General features: G+C 41.6%; 1 protein-coding gene across 1 annotated transcript in view; it reads right to left on the bottom strand.

The window, feature by feature from the left end:
* The window catches only part of zcchc24 (zinc finger, CCHC domain containing 24), a 266132-nt gene extending 242880 nt beyond the window's left edge, over positions 1 to 23252 (bottom strand). The window contains exons 1-2 of the mRNA XM_072583430.1: positions 22742 to 23252; positions 17104 to 17304 (exon numbers count right to left, since the gene is read on the bottom strand). Of these exons, the coding sequence (XP_072439531.1) occupies positions 17104 to 17304; positions 22742 to 22975 (435 nt within the window). The 5' untranslated portion in view covers positions 22976 to 23252. The remainder of the gene's footprint in view (positions 1 to 17103; positions 17305 to 22741) is intronic.
* Positions 23253 to 23650: the final 398 nt, after the last annotated feature.

Raw genomic sequence — 23650 nt, 5'->3', positions numbered from 1 at the left:
AGCCAGGAGGGGACATGAGAGGTCATAGGCGGATAGGATCAGGGAAAACCTTAAGGCTTTCTATAGCTATATCGGAATGACTAGAGTAAGATTAGGACCAATCAAGCATAGTAATGGGAAGTTGTGCATGGTGTCAGAGGAGATAGGAGAAGTGCTAAATGAATACTTTTCGTCAGTATTCACACTAGAAAAAGACAATGTGGTTGAGGAGAATACTGAGACACAGGTTCCGAGACTATATGGGATTGAGGTGCATAAAGAGGAGGTGTTAGCAATTCTGGAAAGTGTAAAAGTAGATAAGTCCCCTGGACTGGATGGGATTTATCCTAGGATTCTCTGGGAAACCAGGGAGGAGATTGATGGGCCTTTAACTTTGATCTTTATGTCATCATTGTTTACAGGAATAGTGCCAGAGACAGGAGGATCGCAAATGATGTTCCCTGGTTCAAGAAGGGGAGTACAGACTACCCTGGAAATTATAGACCAGTGAGTCTTACAGTGTTGGAAAGGGTTACAAGCGATAGAATTTATAATCATCTAGAGAGGAATAAGCTGATTAGGGATAGTCACTGTTTTGTAAAGGGTTGGTCATGCCTCACAACCCGTATTGAGTTCTTTCAGAAGGTGACCAAACAGGTGGATGAAGGTAAAGTGGTTGATCTGGTGCATAGGATTTCAGTAAAGTGTTTGATAAGGTTCCTCACAGTAGGCTCTTGCAGAAAATACGGAGGCATGGGATTGAAGGTAATTTAGTGATTTGGATCAGAAATTAGTTAGCTGAAAGATGACCAAGGATGGTGGTTGATGGGAAATATTTATCCTGGAGTTCAGTTACTTGTGGGGTACTGCAAGGATCTGTTTTGGGTCCACTGTTGTTGGTCATTTATATAAATGACCTGAATGAGGGCGTAGAAGGATGGGTTAGTAAATTTGTGGATGACACCAAGGTCGGTCGAGTTGTGGATCATGACGAAAGATATTGTAGGTTACAGAGAGACATAGATAAGCTGCAGAGCTGGGCTGAGAGGTGGCAAATGGAGTTTAATGCAGCAAAGTGTGAGGTGATTCACTTTGGAAGGAGTAACAGGAATGAAGAGTACTGGGCTAATGGTAAGATTCTTGGTAGTGTAGATGAGCAGAGAGATCTCGATATCCAGGTACATAGATGCTTGAAAGTTGCCACAGGTCGATAGGGTTGTTAAGAAGGTGTACGGCACGTTAACTTTTATTGATAGGGGGACTGCGCTGAGTTTCAGAAACATGAGGTCATGCGGCAGCTGTTCAAATCTCTGGTGTGGCCACATTTGGAATATTGCGTACAGTTCTGGTCACCGCATTATAAGGAGGATATGGAAGCTTTGGAAAGGAATCAGAGGAGATTTACTAGGATGTTGTCAGGTATGGAGGAAGGTCTTCTGAAGAAAAGCTGAGGAAATTGAGGCTGCTTTCATTAGAGAGAAGAAGATTGAGAGGTGACTTAATTGAGACATAGAAGATAATCAAAGGGTTAGGATAGGGTGGACAGTGGGAGCTTTTTTTCCTTGGGAGGTTATGGCTAGCACGAGTGGACATAAGATTTAAATTGAGGGGTGACAGATATGGGACAGAAGTCAGAGGTAGTTTCTTTACTCAAAAGAATAGTTGGGGCGTGGAACGCACTGCCTGCAGCAATAGTAGACTCGCCAACGTTAAGGGCATTTAAATGGTCATTGGATAGGCATATGGAGGAGAATGGAATAGTGTAGGTTAGATGGGCTTTACACTGGTTCCGTAAGTCGGCGCAACATAGAGGGCCGAAGGACCTGTACTGCGCTGTTATGTTCTATGTACAATCTTCTTAACAGGCAATGTCCTACCAAGTTGGGACTTGACTCCCAATTACAAGTAAGCAAATAAATTATAAAACATCACCCTCACAGAAAGTGTGCTTTATTAGTGTTTTGCAACCAGGACTAATGGATCAGTAACTTCAGATATATAGAAACTGATGACATTGAAGACCCCTCATCGATATAATGGTCTAACAGCAACATCAAACTAATGCACACCACCAAGTTAGAATAGATATTAAAATTGACTTACTGGGTTCATGTTGCCACAGACCAAATGTGGGTGAAATAATTTCATTTCACTACAGAAGCTGAGTATAGTGTTATCTGGTTATATTAGTACAAGTGTTGCTAAGTTACACTGAAAGGTATTTCAGCAAATGAATTCACATTTCTTACGGTCAAAGTTGTTCTTTGGTTTATATTCCCAAATTGGCTTTAACTCCTGAGGTCACAAGGACGTTTTGTGTAGATATAGCTAAAAATAGCCACAGGAGTGCTTGATGGTTTGTGAAGTCAAGTGGAATGAGACGTGTCTTGACATTAACTTGATGAAGTTATTTTAAAAAACAGCTTGATAATATGTACTGAACAGTGCTTTCCCAATTGCTGTACTGCTTTTTAACAACTGAATAGTTAAAAAAAGATAACATTTAAGATGATTCAGAAGCTGAACAACTGACTTTTGCTAAATACATTTCCAGAGATACTGATGGTGACCACTCATCACATGCGCAAACAGATATATGGGAACACTACCGTCTTCAAGTTCCCCTCCAAGCACTCACCATCCTGACCTGGAAATATATTGTTGTTCCTTCTCTGTAACAGGGTCAACATCCTGGAATTCCTTCCCTAATGGCAAGGTGGGTCAACCCACAGCAGGAGGATTGAGAGATTCAAGAAGGCAGCTCACACCCACCTTCTCAAGGGCAACTGGGGATGGGCAATAAATACTGGCACCGCCAGCAATGCCCACATCCCACAAAATGAATGTATTTAAAAAATTCACAGGAAGACCAAGCAACACTGCAACCAAGCAAAAAGACAGCATAGCCAAGCCCTGTCCTGACACTACCCAATCTCCACTTCCAGCAGGAGACATTGAGTAACTGTCAGAAACCGGAACCATGGCTCCCACAGATGCTGGAACTCACTAACATGTCTCAAACAGAACTGATAGTCAATAACCAAACACATCTCCTTCTCAATCTCTCCCCTCACCCAAGGTATAGTGACCCTCAGGTTAAACCACTACCAGTCATTTCTCTCTCAAATGAGAGTAGCCCTATGGTCTTTTAGGAATATGGAGACTTTACTTTTTAGCTATTGCTAACTGTAAACATCCACAATTTAAAACCAGTCAGGAATTGGCCACTTTTTTCAACTCTATTGGAATGGCCTAGTGTAGGACTCAATCTCCAAACAAGTGCTACGTGTATGCGATTAGTCTAATTCAATATTTGATGGTCAGCATAAATATCATGGAAAGAAGGGCTTGTTTCTCTGTTGTAGGACATGATGACTGAGCCAGTATCTGTAGCAAAGAAGCAGACCCCCCAGGTTGCAATCCGTGGTGAAGTTTGAGCAGAATTTCTGCTCAACTTTCAGATCCCACCATTTAAGTTCAAGATTTTGGCTGGGCTGGAGAGTGGGAGATATGAGGCAGATCCGTAAAATGAACGCACTGAATGTACCTTTTATTGTAGATCAAAGGAGCAATGATAGATGCCCTTAACTCATCCTTCCATAGAAACTGATGGTCTTACCACCAGTATTTAACAGTTGCACTAATTGGAGGACTGTTCTAAATAGCAGTCATTGCATGCATGAAACATTGTTTCTTCACTTCCGTGTGTGTAATGTTACAGGCAATCATGTGTTCTCTCTGAACTAATCGCCCCGAACTAACTTTTCTACCTAGTATCTTGTATGAATTACTCCCTCTCATTTAGTGCCTTGTGAGGCTGAGATTCAAAGTTTGACTTATGGTTAAAGAATCCTCAGTATACATGCCCAGTTTGTAACACAACACTGCCCAGAGCACAGAAACAGCCTGAGCTGCCACCAATTTAATCCTGGGAGCATGTATTGACAACTCAGTTCCTTCTGAATACAGGCACTGTCCAATTGGACACACATGCAACATTTTCAAACCTCAAAAATAATAAGACCTTTCCAAATGCAAAGTTTCACTTATCAGTTGGTTAAAAAAAAAAGGCGTTTGACAGCTGGGTAAAAATATTCAAGGATTTTTTTATAAAAATGGAACAACCGAAGTAGTGTCCTCAGATTAGGGTGGCAATGCACAAGTTGATGTGGGTTTTTAAACCAGACCGGAGTGAGTTTGTGGAACAAGATGAAACAACTGCTGATGTGTCTAAATCTGGATATAGACACATACCTTAGAATTCTTTAAACATTAGCTTAGTGTCAATGCACTTCCTGAGAGGTTTCCTGGGAAAGTTATGCATCAATGAGATTAATTATAATAGACCAAGAGGGTTATGGCTATCAGCATTGTGTCAGACTCCACAAACTCCATTGTTAGGAGACCTTTGCTGCTATTTTGGACATCACACTTCAGAGTTCTGCCCATTCTCACTTGGACCTTGTGCATCATGGCCGATTAAATTCCAGTTGTCAACCAAAGGAGTCATGATATTTTTAGTTGTGATCTGAGGATAGTGTCTGGTCAACATTGAACACATCATGGTAAAGATTATGCTTGTTTCACATGTGACCAACCTCAGGAGTGGAGATCCTCATTACATATTCTTATGATCCAGGATGACTAGACAAATCAGTGCCAGAAACCTCACTTGATAGATCATGTGTTTAATTTTTGCTTTTGGGTACCATGGTGATTGGTCACTCAAAGATATCCACACGGGCTGCAAACGTTAACAACAGAATGTAACTTTATTGTATATGTAGAACAGTTGGATAGATCTTAACAGAAACATCAAAACAAAATTTCATTTGGTTTCCTAACAACATCTATTACAGAAACTCAATCCCAGAGAAATGTCACTCCTTTTCCGCTATTTTAAATCTTTACATCACTGAAACTTTCCTATGAACTGTTGAAACATTATTTTTTTAAAAAATTCTTTTCTGAGTTAACTGGCATAAAACTCTCACAATTCTGTTGGCTAAAATCTTCTTCAGCACTAACGTCATGAAGATTTCTATATAAGCTCTCCCTGCTTAGAAATTCCATAAACTAGAAACCAATTCTGTGGAAGCAACTGGTTCCCTGAACAAACTTGATTCTCTTGCAAAGAAAATGCGCTCTAACCTCTCAATTGAAATCTTGGATTTTCTGTACTGGGACTTTGTACCTTCTGTTCTGAAGTCAAGTTTAATCTTACTCTGCCTGTCATAAACCCAACAGTACAAACATTTCATCCATTAACACTATAGGCTCTGCTAGACATATTGTCTTTGTCATGTGCTTTCATAGAAATGAAGTGTTCAGGTCACTATCCAAATGACTTGCTGATTTTTTAAAAGAAACTTCATTGTACAAACCATTTGTATCTATTTTGAAATCCAAATGTATAATATAAATCATACACCTTTCATGAGAACATGACTGGACTTGATCTCATTTATAACTCCTACAATATGTAAAGATGATGATGATATGGAGATCCTCTCAGCCATATATTAACCATGATCACTCAACAAAGTGGAAAAAGGCTTTAGATGAGATGTATCTTTACACTCCGTTAATTTCCAATAGTGTGAAAAACTGGGAAGGATGTGAAGTGGTAGTCACCCCAAAACCACCTTAATCCCACCTTTGCCAAGTGGGTAAGTTAAAACCAGATCAGTGGTTCAGGTCTAAGTCATCACTTTCGAATGCCATTTTGGCATCATGATATTAAACTTGTCGCAATATTGAGGCAAAATTGCATAGTTTAGCAGGTAGCAAATGCCAGCCAGGAAAAACAGAAAAAATGCTGCAGTTTTCCACTAAAAGGAATGGAGAATTGGGACAGTTTATCCAACATGTACTAACTATGTAGGAAGGCTTGAGGATCTTGCAATTAGTGGGCGGCATGGTGGCACAGTGGTTAGCACTGCTGCCTCACAGCGTCAGAGACCCGGGTTCAGTTCCCGCCTCAGGCGACTGACTGTGTGGAGTTTGCACGTTCTCCCCGTGTCTGCGTGGGTTTCCTCCGGGTGCTCTGGTTTCCTCCTACAGTCCAAAGATGTGCAGGTCAGGTGAATTGGCCATGCTAAATTGCCCGTAGTGTCAGGTAAGGGGTAAATGTAGGGGAATGGGTGGGCTGTGCTTCGGCGGGTCGGTGTGGACTTGTTGGGCCGAAGGGCCTGTTTCCACACTAAATCTAATCTAATCTAATTTACTTCCACCCCTGCATATGACATCAGCTAAACCTAGCAGGTAGGATTCTTATTCCTGATGAAGGGCTTTTCCCCTGCTCAATTCTCCTGCTCCTCGGATGCTGCCTGACTGGCTGTGCTTTTCCAGCACCTCCCTATTAACTTATTAACTTCAATCTGAGGGTTGAGTTTAAGGCTTGCTAGACTTGCACTCCCATGTAACACTGAGGGTGTGCTGCACTGTCAGCAGTTCTATGCTATCAGTGAATTATTAAACTGAGATTTTCAGTATTTATGTAAATATATATATGTCCCAGCACCACCAATAGCAGAGGACCAGAAACTTCATTTGGTTTTGTCAATCACCACCGTGTCCAATTCGTGACTAATCCAATTGATTTCTGTGGAATCTTGCTGTACTGTATCACTATAGTCACATGTCCTTGAATTGACCAACTTTCATGAAGTTGGATCCCTCTTTCATCATTTCCATGGCTTTTCACTTGCTCCAGGAACTTTGAAGTGACTCTGTCTCCCATCAGGATTCCTTACGTTAAAATGCACTACATCTTAGTTCTCTCAGACTTTTGCAGCCAAGGGAACAACAAGTGAAAAAGCAAAAGCACATGGAGTAGAAGGTTGCTGAAGGTGCAGACCAACACTTGGTCATTTGCCTGTAGTTTGCTGGTTGCATTTTATGTGCAGCCCACTCAAATGGTATAGTTGCCAAATCCAAGTGATAAATCCATGTCATGCCATCCCAAGGTGATACAAGTCCATGATTCCATCATCCATGCTACCCAGTGGAGAAGAAATACCACCCCAAAACATGCAGACCAAACCATGAAACAAATTAACTCTCAGTCACCTGGAAGACCCACATACCCAACAGATTATTCATTCTTAAATTAACCAGACAATGGTACATGCTCGAGGCAACATAATGAAAATCCTACTAAGATTAGGAATAAATTAGAAGAATTAACTACTGGACCAGCGAATATCCAAGAAATATATTAGACATGGGCTGTTCAGGCATTTTGAACTATGTAACCCCTATGCACAGCAGAGAGATTTGAGAGCTATGTGTAGAATTTAAATTCACAATTTGATCATATACATCATTTCAAGATATAAACACTGCACACTGGTTTAGTATTCATCACATAAAGACACAGCATACAAAACAAAGGCTTTACAAAACTCCAGGTCTTTGGGATTCAGATAGAGAGTATACAAAATGTATGCAATAATCAGATGAATGGCCAAGATGGTGTGGCTAACAACACATGGTTTGGAGATTCTTAGTCTAGATTCTCAGCAGACAATAATTTCTATTTGAGATGTAGTCAACTCTAACAAGGCTGTATTTAATGCTCATCTTCTTTCCTCAAATGAAAGTAAACAATGGATTGACTTATTTGACGTTTACACTATACAACACATTGCAAAGCACGTGTAGGTCTGGTTAAGCAGATAACTAAACAACTGTGAACCAGCTAGATTTTTAAGAACAAACAGCATCTTTGCATAGTTGACCAACAATTTACCACAGTTGCTGCACTGAATTACAAATTACATTAAGATTAGCTCAGTAGCAAAACTACAACATTAAGATGACAATTATTTTAACAATTATTTTAATTCATAAAGTTGAACAAGGTAAAATGTTAAAAATCACACAACACCAAGTTATAGTCCAACAGGTTTAATTGGAAGCACTAGCTTTCGGAGCGTCGCTCCTTCATCAGGTGGTTAGCACTCCGAAAGATAGTGTGCTTCCAATTAAACCTGTTGGACTATAACCTGGTGTTGTGTGATTTTTTACTTTGTACAGCCCAGTCCAACACCTGCATCTCCAAATCATGGTAAAATGTGGTTCTCTGGAATGGTAGCAAACATGATTTGGCACAGAACCAGAAGAGATGTTAGGACCGATCACCAAAATACTTGACCAAAAGTAGAAGATTTTGAGGGGTGCCTTGGAGGAGGAGGATGGACGAGGAGGAAGGTGATCAAGCAATGCGAGAAATTAGATTAGATTCCTTACAGTGTGGAAACAGGCCCTTCAGCCCAACAAGTCCACACCACCCATCGAAGCACAACCCACCCATACCCCTACATTTACCCCTTACCTAACACTACGGGCAATTTAGCATGGCCGATTCACCCGACCTGCACATCTTTGGACTGTGGGAGGAAACCGGAGCACCCGGAGGAAACCCACGCAGACACGGGGAGAGTGTGCAAACTCCACACAGTCAGTCGCCTGAGGCAGGAATTGAACCCGGGTCTCTGGCGCTGTGAGGCAGCAGTGCTAACCGCTGTGCCACCGTGCCGCCCCAATCAGAGTAAACTGATGGTCAGACAGAAGTTGTGGGGAGGGGGAGCTCAGGTGATATTCCACAGGCATATGGAAGCTGACATGGTGTTGACAAATGGTGCCATCATGGACAACACGTACATGAAAAGGCTGCATTTGAGGTTAATGCTATTGCAAGATAGAGCACCACACACACAGACACACGCCAAAAATCACACCAATTAGAACTGAGCTGAATTCTTTGACCCAGAAAAATCAATCCTTTTACTGGTCATACTGACTCCTGACATCAGTCCTCAAATCATATTTTGCCAATTTTCTACAGCCCAGAAAGGTTTACTTTCTAAGTCATTCAGCTCCTCATCAGGGATTTGTAGCTGCAATGGATGACCATTAAAGCAATGTAAAGTAGGACAAAGCCAGAAAATGGAAGCCAGTAACACGTATCCACTGCCTATTCCTTGGCTTTAAGTGGCTCAGGAGAATCAGAGGCAAACGGATATATGTGTCTGATGCACATTTAATTAGGGTGGGGCAGTAGTCATGGCAAACAGCATAAATGTAAGTCTGCACACCTATAAAGCACTGCACATGAACCAGTACAGAACAGATTAATTGCCTTAGTTTAATTTAGAGCATAGCACACTACTATAATTTTGTACCATCAGCCAGTTTGAGGGGAAAAAAAGTGTCACATAAGTATGTGTGATTGTGCTCTTCCAGCTTCGCATCTTTTGCCTCTGCCCTCCAGCATCTGCAGTCCTTACTGTCACATAAGCATGTGTTCTTGTACGCCATCTTGAAGACATTGGGAATAGATGCACCAAAAATGAAAAGTGGTAGGTCCCAAGGATAGATTCTTTGTTGTGAAAGGTATTGGCAGTGAATCAGAGACAACAGCAGAGTCAATGCAGATGATTCTCAGGCTAATAGTGGACAGGAAAAATTGGAGACCAGTGAGGATAATGTCACCAAACTGGACAGTAGAGCTTGAGAAAGAGCAGAATACTGTGACTGATTCATACAATCCCTAAAGTATGGAAACAGGCCATTCAGCCCAACAAGTCCAAACTGACCCTCTGAAGAGCATACTTCATGTTGTTTTGTTTTATTAATCTTCAATGAACCAGTTCAACTGCACAAGTATTGAAATCATCATAGAATCCCTCCAGTGTGGAAGCAGGCCATTTGGCCCATCAAGTTTGCACTGACCCTCTGAAGAGCATCCCACCCAGACCCCAACCCCTACCTTATCCCTGTAACCCAGGCCTAACCTACACATTCCTGGACACTATGTACAATTTAGCATGGCCAATCTACCTAAACTGCACATCTTTGGACTGGGAGAATACTGGAGCATTCAGAGGAAACTCACACAGACACTGCAAGAATGTGCAAACTCCACACCAACAGTCGCCCAAGGCTGGAATTGAACTTGGCTCCCGTGAGGCAGCAGCGCTAACTACTGAGCCACCGTGCCAGCCCCTTGTGTAAAAGACAGTAGAGAGGTTGAGGGAAATGTGAAAGGCTGGTGGAATGTTCACTGTATTCACAGCCACATAGAATATCAATTTGATAAGGGTGGGTGATTGGGGTGGGGTGGGGCTGCTAGTATGTGGTCAGTTAGTTCAGTTGGCTGGGTGGCTACAGTAGGCTCAATCTCTGTACTGGCTGATGTAGTACTTGAGGCCTGCATTCTATCTTGTGCTTGATAAAGATTGGTGTTCCCCAAGTTACCACAGCCTATTCCTTTGATTTACAGAGCATAGGAGAATCAAAAGCAAAGATGGACACAGATTTGGACAGTGACGACCTGCTCAAAGACTTTGAAGAGGACAGGGTTTCTTGTGAGCATGAATGCCATTGAGGCTGCTTGCTGTCAGAGACATTTGTAAGCACCTGAAGGGAAAGAACAGTCAATTGTTAACAGTAACAGCCAACAAGAAGGGAATTTAGATTGCCAGTAGTTTGGACAAAGTAAGGCCAAGGGAACAAAATACAGGGTCATGGTTAAGATGATGACAGAGAGGCAGTGAAGTCAGATAGGGGAGAAACTGGGAAATGATGCATGTCCCTGGTTAAGGCAAGCAAGAACCTTTTGGGAAGTTTGGTCTGGTGAATTAGGCCTAGCCAAGTGGCAGAAACATTGAAATTGAGGGTCTAAATTTTAGTGACAAAGTCTGTGAACTCATCAATGCCTCTTCTTCTTCAGGCAGCTAAGGAAATTCAGCATACCCACAAGGCCTCTTACTAACTTTTATAGACGCACCACTGAAAGTATTCTATCTGGATGCATCACAGCTTGGTTACAGCAACTGCTCTGCCCAAGACTATAAGAAATTACAGAGAGCTGTGAACACAGCCCAATCCATCACGCAGGCCAGCTTTCCATCCATTGACTCCATCTACATTTCTCTCTGCCTCAGAAATGCAGTCAATATCAAAGACCCCTCCCACCCCGGTTACAATATCTTCCATCGGGCAGAAGATACAAAAGCTTAAACACATGTACCAACATGTTCAAGAACAGATTGTATCCCGCTGTTATTAGACTTCTGAATGGACCTCTCAAATTTCAAATCTAATGTTGATCTTGCTTTTTGTGCACCTTCTTTGCAGCCGTAACTTTGCATCCCTCATTCTGTTCAATCACCCTGTGATCTTCATATGGTATGATTTGGCAGTACTGCACACAAAACAAAACTTTTCACTGTACCTAGGCATGTGAGTAATAATAAATCAAATCAAATGAAATAAACATCCCAAGTTGCTTCACAGGAGCATTGTGAACAAAAAATTAAACAGAATTAAATTTTAATCAACAAAGAGCCACATATAATGAAACTTAAAATCCATTACATACTTTCTTCTCAATTTTCAGCAGACCATTTTCAAAAGCATGTATTCACTACCTACACCTTGTATGAAAACTGAAACAACTAAATTATAGAGTTTTCAAGGTGATATCACAGGAATATATTGCTTGGCTTCAATAGAAAAGTGAGCAATGGTGAACATTGAACAAACTAAATCCTATAACTGAAAGAAAATGAACATTCTTGGCTTATTTTACTTTTGAAATGGTGTTCCCTCTCAATGTGGATTTTAGATTACTTTGGTGCATTTGATCAAAGGAAAGACACAGATGGATGAATGGGAGCCTCAAAACTGGCACTTGATCAGAGTCTTGATTCTTTGTGAAATTGGAGCATTTATTTACTTTAAAGGATTTGGTCCAACTTTTACACACCAGCTTTGCTAATTATTACCAGGAGCTACTTTCCCTTTGTTTATTTCTTTAACAGGGTGGGTAGGAATAAAAAGTGAGTGTCAGTACGTTCCTTTGCAGAGGCGCAATATCAATAGACACTGTACTCACTGTATCAGACACTTATCTAACCATGAACATAAGTTGCTGGAGAAACTCAGCAGGTTTGGCAGCATCAACTGTGGGGAGAAAACTATTAACATTGAGTCCACTGATTCTACTTCAGATGACTGTTCTCCCTCTAGAAATGCTTCCAGACCTGCTAGGTTTCTTCAGCAATTTATGCTTTTGTCTGTTTCAGATCTCTAGCATCTGCAGTTTTGTTTTTATTTTGGACTTACCTAGCTGTTTTAAATGGTGAAATAAAGTGCATGACAAACGAACAGAGAAAGAAAAACTTGCACTAAAAAAAATTCATGCTTGGAGCTGCCGATCTTAATTAAGTAAAACTGGCTGTCACACCAACTGTGGCATAGAATAAATTCCTCCATCATTCCTTTGTTGACGAATGTCTACTTTTGACAAAGTCATAACAGGGCATGTCAAATCATAGGTTAGCACTTGAACTTATAACAGAAGGAAACTTCCACAGTTGAATTAAATCAATCTGCCTACCTCTGTTCCTAGTATCACTGACATAAGGCTTTTCATTAGACAAAATGTTCATCAGCAATTGGAGTTCTAGGAGATTGCAGGAACAGAAGAGAGAGGGAGAAGTAGTGGGGAAAGGAATCATAATTAGCAATAAAGCTTTTTTGGTATTCTGGGGACCTTCCATTTATAAGATGTTCCAAATTTCAGGGAACAGAGATTGGGAATTGGCTGCTGTTCCACTTACTCATCCAACAGAACACTGCGCTTTGTTCCCGAGTTCTGACATCAACAGGAACCCAGAAGGTAGAACAGAAATTATGTTTTCTATTACAAACGGCTCCTATGTAACACGTTGTCAAAGATTTTCATCTTGAACTCATCAGGACACATTGCGAAAATACCAGAGCAAAAAGGAAATCAGTAGATTCAAACATTCACAGCTCAGAAGGCAGCCATTTGGGCCATCAACTCAATGCTGGTCAACAAAGATTAGACTATATTGTTTACAGTTTCCAGCTTTTTCCCATAGCCCTAGAGGATATGGCAATGCAAGTAGCGTACTATTTAAATGATATATGGGCTTCTGAATCAAAGACAGTTTTAGGCAGTGAATTCCAGACTCCCGCCACACTTGAAGTGAAAAAAAGTTTCTCCTCTTAGCCTTCTATCTCTTTACTTAAATCCATGCCTTTTGACTATTGACCCTTCTAACCAATGGAAACTATGCCGTTTAATCACTTTATCTATGTTCCTCAATCTTATACACCTTTGTCAACTTTGCAGTTCTAAGGACAACAACCCCAGCCTTTCCAATCTTTCCTCATGGCTTAGACTTTCTGGCTCAGGCAGCATCCTGGTAAACCCCCTCCACACCCTCTCTAGTGCGATCACACCCTTACTGAAACATGATGACCAGAACTTTACTCCAGGTGTAGCCAAAACAGTGTTTTATACAATTCAAACATAACCTCCTTGTTCTTGGATTATGTCCCTCAGCTAGTAAAGACACATATCCTGTACGTCCTTTTAACCACCTATTGACCGGTCTTGCGACTTTCGGGGATCTATGAATATAAACACCAATACCCTGCTGATCTTCTGTGCTTTCTAGGTGCTTGTCATTCACTGTATAGTTCCTTGCCTTATTTACCCACCCCAAGTGCATTATCTCACACTTCAATTCCATTGCCAGTACTTTATTTGTGCTTTAAACCATGCATTTGATTCTGATAGGGCAATGCATTGCCCTGAGAACCGCTGAATGCCTGTCATATATTTAGTTGAGTCGAAACAGTCACAATACATGTACATATTTTTCTGCTGTCTGCAAACAAACAGGACACACTTGTGTATTGCATTACAAGATCAGCCGACAATCCTAAATTGGCTGTCAGTGCAATTCATTGCACACTCAGGATCATCCAACAAATGTTGTCCAGTTACACAATTACATCTAAGATTGAACGCAGCTGCAAGTAATTTGTGTCCTTGTGACAAAGTAAACTCTTGATCAGTTTCTTCTTCCACCCCTCTAAAGCAATGCTTCCTGCAGAGATACAGCAGGGATTGACCGCAACAAAATGGAAGCATCTGCAGTAAATGTTATGTTATGTGCCTATGAGGAGTACTGCACTATTGCCTACCTTTCTGCTCACCCTGATGTCTGTACACCTATAATTTCAAGCAATGTCAATGGATAGCAGAGCTCCAGTTTGATTTTCTTCACTAATTTTGATACTGATGAGACTGTGATTCAACCGTAACATTCTATTACCATCTTACAGCCAGTTTCATCATCAGCAGTCAAGAGACCAGAAGGTGTCTTGGTCCAAATGGTTTAATAACCAAACTATACATCGTATACATGATACATTTCCAAACAAGTCTGTAGCCTGTATTTTATTCATAGAAAAATGGCAGATTGGAGTTCTCACAAATTCTCATCACACTGTAGAGTTATACTTTGTAGAATGCACCACTGCTCAACTAAATACTTGCCTTAAAGACACAAATTTTCCTGACTGACCTTGTGATAACCTGGCTTCTACCCAGGCAGCTTCCAGTAAGCAAAGTAATTTAATATAATTGAGTTCAATAGTTGCCTCTTTAACTCCTCAGTTCAGCGATTGTCCTGGAGCTTTGACTTTAACACTGAAAGCTCTCAACCACATTTTAGATTCTTCAATACCTGTAAGCAATACCAGTGGAAACAGTGAGCCTAGTACAAACATTATAGGGACAATGACTTTAAATATGAATAGGAAGCACTAGTCTCTAATTAAAAAAAAAGTGTGCTGGAAAAACTCAGCTCATCTATCTTCTAAAGATGTAGCCCAGAAGTCACACAACACCAGGTTATAGCCGAATAGGTATATTTCAACTCTCAAGCTTTCAAAGCACCACTCCTTCATCAGGTGAAGTCACTAATGAAGTAATTTAAAAACCTGTGATTGTCTATGTAAATGAATCCATGGGGTTTAACATTTCTTTAATCAACCTGTACAGAAATACTATGACTTCTGAAACATGTGGGACTTGAACACTGACTCAGAGGTAGGTACACTACTAATGCATCACAAGAGACAAGGACGTCATTGTTTTCTTTAGATCTGGAAGTCTTATCATGCACAACTAAATGGCCTTTTTGCCTCCACCAACAAATCCAGCCATGTTATTTTTCACCCATTACCAGTAAATTACCCATGTTTCTCATTAATCAAATTATATGCAAGTATTCATGAGCTTTAATATTAACCATAATGGGAAGAAACCATCATAATTAAAAATTAATTTCATTGTTGACAATTGACATCAATGGAGGCAACTAGAAGGTAAGACTGATTGCGACTGTTGTCATGAAGCACAGTGTATTAATTCTTAAAGGACTGAAACCATTTATCACTTTCAAAGTGAACTTAAGATATTAACACAAAACTGCAAATAGAGTTGAAGTTACAACTGGTAAATTAGTCAATAAGCCTTGAATTAAAGATGTAACCATGAATATCAAACTGCACCTAATATTGAAATAATACGTTACTTAACAGTGATGTGTCTAAATATTTTGAGGGAACAGTAATCTTAGTTTAAATCTTTTTTTTTGTTTATGCAACATTATAGCCATTCAGAAAACTTAATGGGAAAATATCACATAAGCTAAATAAGACGTTGATAAACTGGATGAAATGCTAATAATGTGCAGATTACTACTATGAAGAATGTACATTGCATTTATTCAGTCTTTTAACCAAAATCAATGTTTATTTTCATGCAACTCTGTTATAGATCTAACAAAATTCTGTTGACAAAAACCAAGGATTGTTTTGACTCAGAGCATTAAACACTTGGGCTGATTAAAACCACAATTCTGACTTCTTTTTCTCCATACCCCTATGTAGTGCCTGATCCAGCTTCCAAAAGGCAGAGCCAGTGTAGGGTGTTCTGGATTCTCTTGATCTGTTTGATGTCTGATTGTTTCGAATCTGTCTCAATTCTAATGGTTAGAAGCAAGGAGGTGGGAGAAGACAGAGCACAAACCCTGACTGAAGGGATAGTCTCTGTGGATTAGGATCAGGCATCTGGATTTTATTATCCTTCAGACTGACAGCCCAGATTCCAGGCTGTTTGTCCAGACCTCCTGCAGAATGAGACACAACTTGAGCATTTCCCATTACTGATCTCTGATGACCTCCAAACCAATGTCTTTTTCAAGATAGCAAAATCAGTCTAGTGGGAAACTTGGCAAAGTCCTTACAAAGGCACAACCATCCACAAACGGGAGCCGTACAGAATTCAGAATAAATCTCATTTGGTCCTTAACAGCCAATGTGGGCTACAGTTGCCACTAAGGGTAACGGTCACTATCTGTAACACAATCTTTTGAGATTAAATCCCTTTTAGCAAAACTATGTAAAAATGTCAGTGTGTAAACATTAATGCTCACTGTGACATTGCCCTCATTAGACATCATTTGTGGTGATCAATAAAGAAGCATTTAGCGAATGTTTTACAATGACTGGGTAAACCAATTCCATTTTCATTTACACAAATTCCACAATCCTGCTCACTTCTCCATGGAATCGGTATCCTTGATTATTGTGGCTCTCCGACAACTGGGTGATAACGACCTCAACTAGTTCAGCACACTCTGAAAAATGCAGCATGAGCAGGAGCCTGGAAATAAGTTTGCTGGTTCCAGTGTCAAATTGATACTGGGAATTATAACTGGTCAGGACTCCAGCGACTGAGCGAACTGCCTTTGAGGCGGTGCAAATATGCAGTTATAACATTCCAGTGTTGACTCTTTGGGAGTGTAATAACTGAGGGCAAACAGAGCCAAACTTTCCATCTATTTCTCAAAACACAGAACTAAACCAGGAAGCACTAACCAATCAAAGCTTAGAAAATACTAAATGTCTTAATCCTCATGACTTTGTCTATTGATTTAGCTGTACTGTTAAAAATCACATTTTGAAAGGGAAAATTTTAAAAATATATTTTGGAGATTTTTAAAATGTGAATGTTTTCACCCAACACTTGAAGAACATTAAATATTTCACTTGCTGTTGCTTTTGACACACACACAGTTTAAAAGTAATCCACTATGACTTGGTGACTGGACAAAACATTGCCCCCAGGTCGCAATGACCAAAAATCTCTAATATTCAGCATGTCTCTACCGCTTGGGGAAACAAATCATCCAGTTGTGATTCTCGCAATATTCAGACTGCTCTTACCTGGGGACAGTCCTTGATATAATGCCCTTTGTTGAAGCAGAGGTGACACAGGTAGTTGGGCGGTGGTCTTTTGCCGGGTTTGCGGGGTTCTGCCGATAAGGATAGATCCGAAAAATGGTCGGTCAACGAGCTCAGCCCATCCACGATATTACTCAGAGAACCATAGGGAGACGCGTTCTTATACAACCCGCTGGTAATAGCCTGGATGATGGACAACATTCAGTTACTTGCTTTCTGCATCCGAGTGCTCTAAAATCCAGCAAGGCTGTCGAAAATGTTTAACATGTAACAAAACGAACAGTTAACCCGATCTCTATAGCCCCAAACAATATAGACCAACACAGTAAAGCTATTGTGGTGCCTGGACCTCTAATGCGTATTTGTCTAGTGTCGTCCCGCACTTTAGGAATATAACCCATTAACAATCAAACACGAATTGCTCACAATTTCACATCAAAGAAATCTGTTTCACGTCAGCAACTGCATGAGTACTGAACAATTACAAAGCTAAATGTTTTAGAACATTGAACGCAGGGTATGTATTGGTATCCAGAGAGATGGGTCTGAATGGAAACATTTCTGAAATTAGCCTCATATTGCCAATCTGTTGTTCTGTGGGGGATGGGGAAGGATAGGGGTGGAGGGGGATAGGGGGCGTTTGTTATTTTCTGCTTCAGCGTTTTGGAGCAGAGAGGACAGTGGTCAGACAGGACTTGTCTGCCCCATAAGATTAAAGTACATTTTCACACTGGCATCCAATGAATATTAATGAAGGGACAATCGGGAAATGCTTGTATGTTTTATATACACAAAGAAAGAAAGCCCACCCTAGGACCCCCGCAATAAACACTCCGGGCTTCCACTTGCCAGCCCAGATAAATAGAGTTGCAATCAAAGCACCGAGTGTCTAGTGTTCACGCCCAGCACCGGTTGGGGACAGGTATGAGTGAAGGGGCTGGTGCTGAGTATGCAGTTCCCCTCACCCACCCCATCCAATGTTGTCTGGCACACACCGAGCTATTTTTAGGTGAGGCGACAACTGGTTTGCACTAAAGTCCAGCTGTCATGTTTACAAGCCCGCTTTGTAGTAGCAGCAGTGAATTTAAATAAAGCGACCTGTCAGAAAGGTCAGGGACAATTAACCCTTCGGCCTCCACATCCCTGTTAGTCCCAGCTTCCTGCTCGAGAGAGGCAGCAGCTTCAGATTACCCATCCTAATATTAACCATGATAGAGAAATTAAATGCTGAGAGCTAGATTTAGAATTTAGGATTTTTTTTTATGTAAGATGAGTGATTCTTTGCGACCTTGTGAACAATTCCGCAATCCAGCTCTCTTTTTGTATATTTGCACTTTGGACTTAGAATTTCGTCACAGAGATGTACAGCACCGAAACAGACTCTTCAGTCCAACTCAACTATGCTGACCAGATAACCTAAATTAATCTAAATCCATTTGCCAGCATTTGGCCCATTTTCCTCTAAACCCTTCCTATTCATGTATCTATCCAGATGCCTTTTAAATATTGGAATTGTACCAATTTCCACCATTCTTCTGGCAGCTCGTAACTTGAACACATGTACATTCCATTTCACACTGCGTGTAAAAATAGGTCCCTTTTACATCATTCCCCTCTCACCCTAAACCTATGCCCTCTAGTTTGGGACTCCCCTACCCTGGGGAAAATACCTTGTCTATTTACCCTATCCAGGCCCTTCATGATTTTATAAACTTCTATAAGGTCACCCCTCAGCCTTCGAAGCTCCAGCAAAAATAGCCCCAGCCTATCCCTGTAGCTCAAGCCCTCCAACATCCTTGTAAATATTTTCTACACTCTTTCTGCTTCAACTATTTCAAAATGCTTAGAAGAGACCAAGAACTTCCTCAGTGTTTACATGAGAGACATTAGAAATTAGCCCTCACAGTTAGCCTTCCCCAGACAGAATGAGGGGAGATTGGTCATGTTTCGTCCTCTCTAGACACAGCCCCTCATTTCCCCCCAAAACTGCCACCCCATTTCATTGAGCACTCCCACACAGACAGTGCTTATAGGTACAAAGACGCTATCCACATTACCATGGGTTTTCTGAAGCGTATCAGCTTCCAAAGCATTGCCTGTTTGGTTCTCATTCAATTAAACTTGTGCTTTTCATAAAGAAGCAACTACCACTAGCCTGATAGATATTTTCAATTAACGGAGCTGTACTGTCACACAATGTACAAGTAAACTGACCCTTTTAAGAAGGTAGCTGTCTTCCTGGAGAGAAAACCTGCTTTATAAATGGACGGAAATAGGGCGGGAGCGAAACAATAGAACACACTAATTCTGTACATACTTAGGGGGGAAATGCAGTGTAGATCAGTTAAATTTCTAGACATAATCTTCATTAACAAGGGTTACCATTGAACTTAAGGTCTGATTCAAATCCTTTCCTCCTCCAGTTAACTTGGTACTACACTCTGCAGTTCTGTTACTAAGCCTCACAGTTAACCTCTCTCAAAATCTTCAATATTCAATCTCTTCCATTTTGCTTTTACCACCATCACTGAATACCTCAATGTCAGCATCCTGAGAATTATTATTAACCAGAAGCTGCACTGGATCAGTGTGAAAATACCATGGCTACAAGAACAGGTCAGAGACTCGGAATACTGCAGTGAGTAACTCACCTGCTCAGTCTTCAAAGCCTGTCCATCATCCACAAGGCATGAGTCAGGAGTGTGATGGAAAACTCCCCCTTTGCCTGGATGGGTGCAGCTCCAACAACACTCAAGAAGCTTGTCATCATTCAGGACAAAGCCCACTTGATTGGCACTCCCTGTCCACCACTTTGAACATTCAAGCACTGAAAGACGGGATTAGAATCGATAGATGCTTGATGGCCAGTATGGATACAATAGCCTAAAGGGCCCTTTTCCATGCTGTTATATTCACTCCCTCACCACCGACTCTGCTGTGTTGCAGCAGTGTGTACCATCTCCAAGAAGCAATGCAGCAATCCACAATGGCTCCTTCGACAGTATCTTCCAAACTCATGACCTCAGAGGACAAAGGCAGCAGATGCATGGGAACACCACCATTTGAAAGCTTCCCTAAAAACCAGACTATATCAAAACTGCTGCTGAGTCAAAATCTTGGAGCACCATCTCTAATGGCATTATGGATCTACATACACCAAAGGGACTAGAGACCTCCAGGGCAACTAGTGATGAGTAACTAGTTGACAAAAAAAAATTCATTTCACCCCCTCACTCAAGTGTGAATCCAGTGTAAAACTACATTGTATTAAAAAGGCACTAAATTGTCAAGTTGTTTATGAAGTAAACCGCTCATTAGAGTGTGCCATTTGGAGGACAAAAGGATAACGTGACCAATCTGTCCCACTCCATCCATAATTCAACAACAAAGTTACCTTTCAATTGTGCCTTTTACACAAATCAAAGTTGTTTCACACGAGCAGCTTAAAGCAAAGTTTGACACTGAGCCCTATGGGGCAAACAGCTAAAAGTGTGAACCTTTTAACATTGAGGTTTATAAAATCATGAGAGGCATGGATAGGGTAAACTGACAAGGTCTTTTCCCTAGAGTGGGGGAGTCCAGAAATAGAGGGGCATTAGTTGACTGTGAGTGGAGAAAGATTTAAAAGGGACCTAAGAGGTAACTTTTTCACACAAAGGGTAGAGCATTTATGGAATGAGCTGTCAGTGGAAGTGGTGCAGGCTGGTACAATTACAACATTTAAAAGGCAATGGGATGGGTACATGAATAGAGTGGTCTAGAGTGAAATGGACGAAGTACTGGGACTAGGTTAATTTAGGATATCTGATCGGCATAGATGAGTTGGACGGAAGGGTGTATTTCCGTGCTGTACATCTCTACAACTCTAAAAGAATGTTCGAGAGGCAGAGCAACTTACTGAGTGAATTTCAGAGTTTACATTGTGAACAAGCAAAGCACCAAGCTATCACTGATGGAGAGATGAACATTCAGGTTGTGTTTGAGCCAAAATCAAAGGAATGCAGGTTAGTGGAGGTGGTCAAGGTTACAGCTTTGAGTGGAATGAACCTGGGGAGATGGGGGTCGATCTGAAAACAAGTTTGAGAATTTAAATAGTCTATTGTTTAAGGGAAGTGGATGCTTGGGATGAACAGGGCTTGGCATGAATAAGGAAACAGGCAGAAGAGGCTTCAATAATCTGGGTTATGGAGGGAAGAGTGAGATTGACTGATTAGGATCTACTGGGTATCTATTAATGGCAGATTTCTCCTGCTTAGCCACCCCTCTGAAAAGTATCAGGACAACGTTCAATCAGCTTTCTGAATGGTTAAAAAGGTGTAATTTAAAGGTTTCAGGTGACCTTGAATCAACTGCCCTTGTGGTGGGTTATTCCAGATATAAATCACTTTTTGGTGGGAAACTATATACACCCAATCTCGAACTTTGTCCCAATCTGGTGAACTTTGAGTTGTCTCCTCTAACTCAGATCATGTGTCAGGTCCATGCTGTTTTCAAATCGTACTTCATGAACCAGAAAGTTTATCAACAACTCCTCTAGGAACGTGTATGCGTTTTTTTTTAAATTATAAAAAGGGACAATGCCAGAAAGAAAAAAATCCGTACTTTTCAATGGGAGTTTGTAAAAACAGGACAGTGCTTTCAGCTCACTCCACCCAACCACCCTCCCCCCCCCCCCCCCCTTCTTCGCAATGTCAGTCAGTGCGTTTTTCAGATCCAACCTCACCTCCCAACTTTCCAACTGCAGACTTAGTAAAGGGGGCGGGGGCAGCAATAGGCAAGAGATGACTTGGCGCTTTCTCTCTAACCTCCAACCAAGAATCCCAGTTCACAGACTGAGTGAAAACTGACCAGCCTCTTCCCCCACCACTCCCTGGACAGTCTCACTGGACAGGATACAGATTACACACCAACCAGGGACTGGTGTCCTGCTATTACTTTTCGATTTTGATTCTTTTGGGGGGGGGGGAGGCGGTGCGTGGGATGTGGGGATTAGACTTGGCGTCTAACACCCAAACCGAGTTGGAACCCAACCAAAACATCCCGATTCACAGACAATAAAACTTTGCCAGGACTCCCTCGACATCCCGCGAGTTGAAAAGGTATTACGCACTAAAGCAATCCATTGCATGTTGTCAACCACGGGCTGGGGGGGGGCGAACTGCGGGTGGAATTTAAGGCGAAATTTTTAATTTCAAGACGAAAGGCGGACTTTAAATATGAAAGTGAACACGCAAACTCCCAATGGCTGACAGGCGGAGACAGTAACAGGGCACTAACAGAGGTCAATGATTAGCCAATACGTCCAGAGAAGCTTCTGCATAGAGATAAAGTAAGCTCCCCTAACAAATAAATACAATTTACAAATAATACTTCAACACAGTCCCAGAAATGTTACCCAAAAGTCTCCTCTCTCTCTCTCGCTCTCTCTCTATATATGTATATATATCCCACGCAGTCTAATGGCGGGTGTTAAGGGGAAAAATTCGCAGAAAAAGTTTCCATTTCAAATTTCTCTCCCTCCCCTTACAACAATCAAAGACTATATTTAAATTTAAAAAACATGTTTAATCACGCCCGCAGATTTCGCTGGATTAAGGGTGTGCTCGAAGGGAATTCGCACCTCGTTCCTGTGGAGTTGGGAAAAGTTATTGAGATAGTTGGAATAGAGCGAAGTTCCCAGGTCGGCGGCAGCTTTGGTGTAGTTCAGGTCGTGGTGCTGGGATGACGGCTCTGGTCTAAAAGCATCAAAAGCACTCGGCTGGTGAGTGTCCTGCAGAGACAGATAGACCCAGTTTAAGAGCTGGGCTGGCTGGTAGACAGAGGCGCTGGTGTCGATCGTTGACAGTAGACTCATCCTGAGTTGTTGCTGCTGCTGCTGGCTCGCCTTCTCCCTCGCCTTGCTTGACAAAGTCAGAGAGAGTGTGTGTGTGAGAGATTGTAGAGAAAGTCACAAAGTCCCAAGCCAACGTTGGCCACTGCTGCCTAGAAGAGCCAGTGCGGCTCGTGTTATTGTTGTTGTTTAGTTGCCTGTAGCTGTGTTGTTTGGGAAGTTGTCAGTAAGTTTCTCTTTTTTTTTGGTGGAGGGAGGGAGGGAGGGGAGGGGGGTGGTGTTGGGAGAGAGAGAGAGAGAGAGAGCCTCAGACTGATCCGCTATTTCTCCCAAGGGAAGAGTTACTTCTGAGCAGCCAATCAGAGAGGCGCGCCGGCACCCGGAAGTGCATCATCAGCTTTGATACATTTCACTGGAGTCGCTGGCGGGTTGTGTGTGAGTGTGAGTACTCTCTACAGGGGGAAAAAAAAGAGAGAGGCTTCAAGTCCCAGCTCTAGCTACACCCCCCACCCCCCTTCCACCAGCCCTCCCTTCTTATTCTGCTGCTCCTGCTCCTTCTTCTCCATTGTACGGGAATGAAGTCCCACCCTCCTCTGGAGTTTGCGAGGACTTTCTGCTGTGCCTGTTCAAGCCTTGAAAATCCCAACTGAAGTGGGCGAATTAAATGCAGCCGGTGTCATCCGTGAAGTTTTGCAGTGT

Source organism: Chiloscyllium punctatum, chromosome 13, assembly GCF_047496795.1.
Source record: "Chiloscyllium punctatum isolate Juve2018m chromosome 13, sChiPun1.3, whole genome shotgun sequence".
Taxonomy (NCBI): Eukaryota; Metazoa; Chordata; class Chondrichthyes; order Orectolobiformes; family Hemiscylliidae; genus Chiloscyllium; species Chiloscyllium punctatum.
The sequence above is the reverse complement of the archived record's forward strand: the minus strand, read 5'-3'. Positions and strand labels throughout refer to the sequence as shown.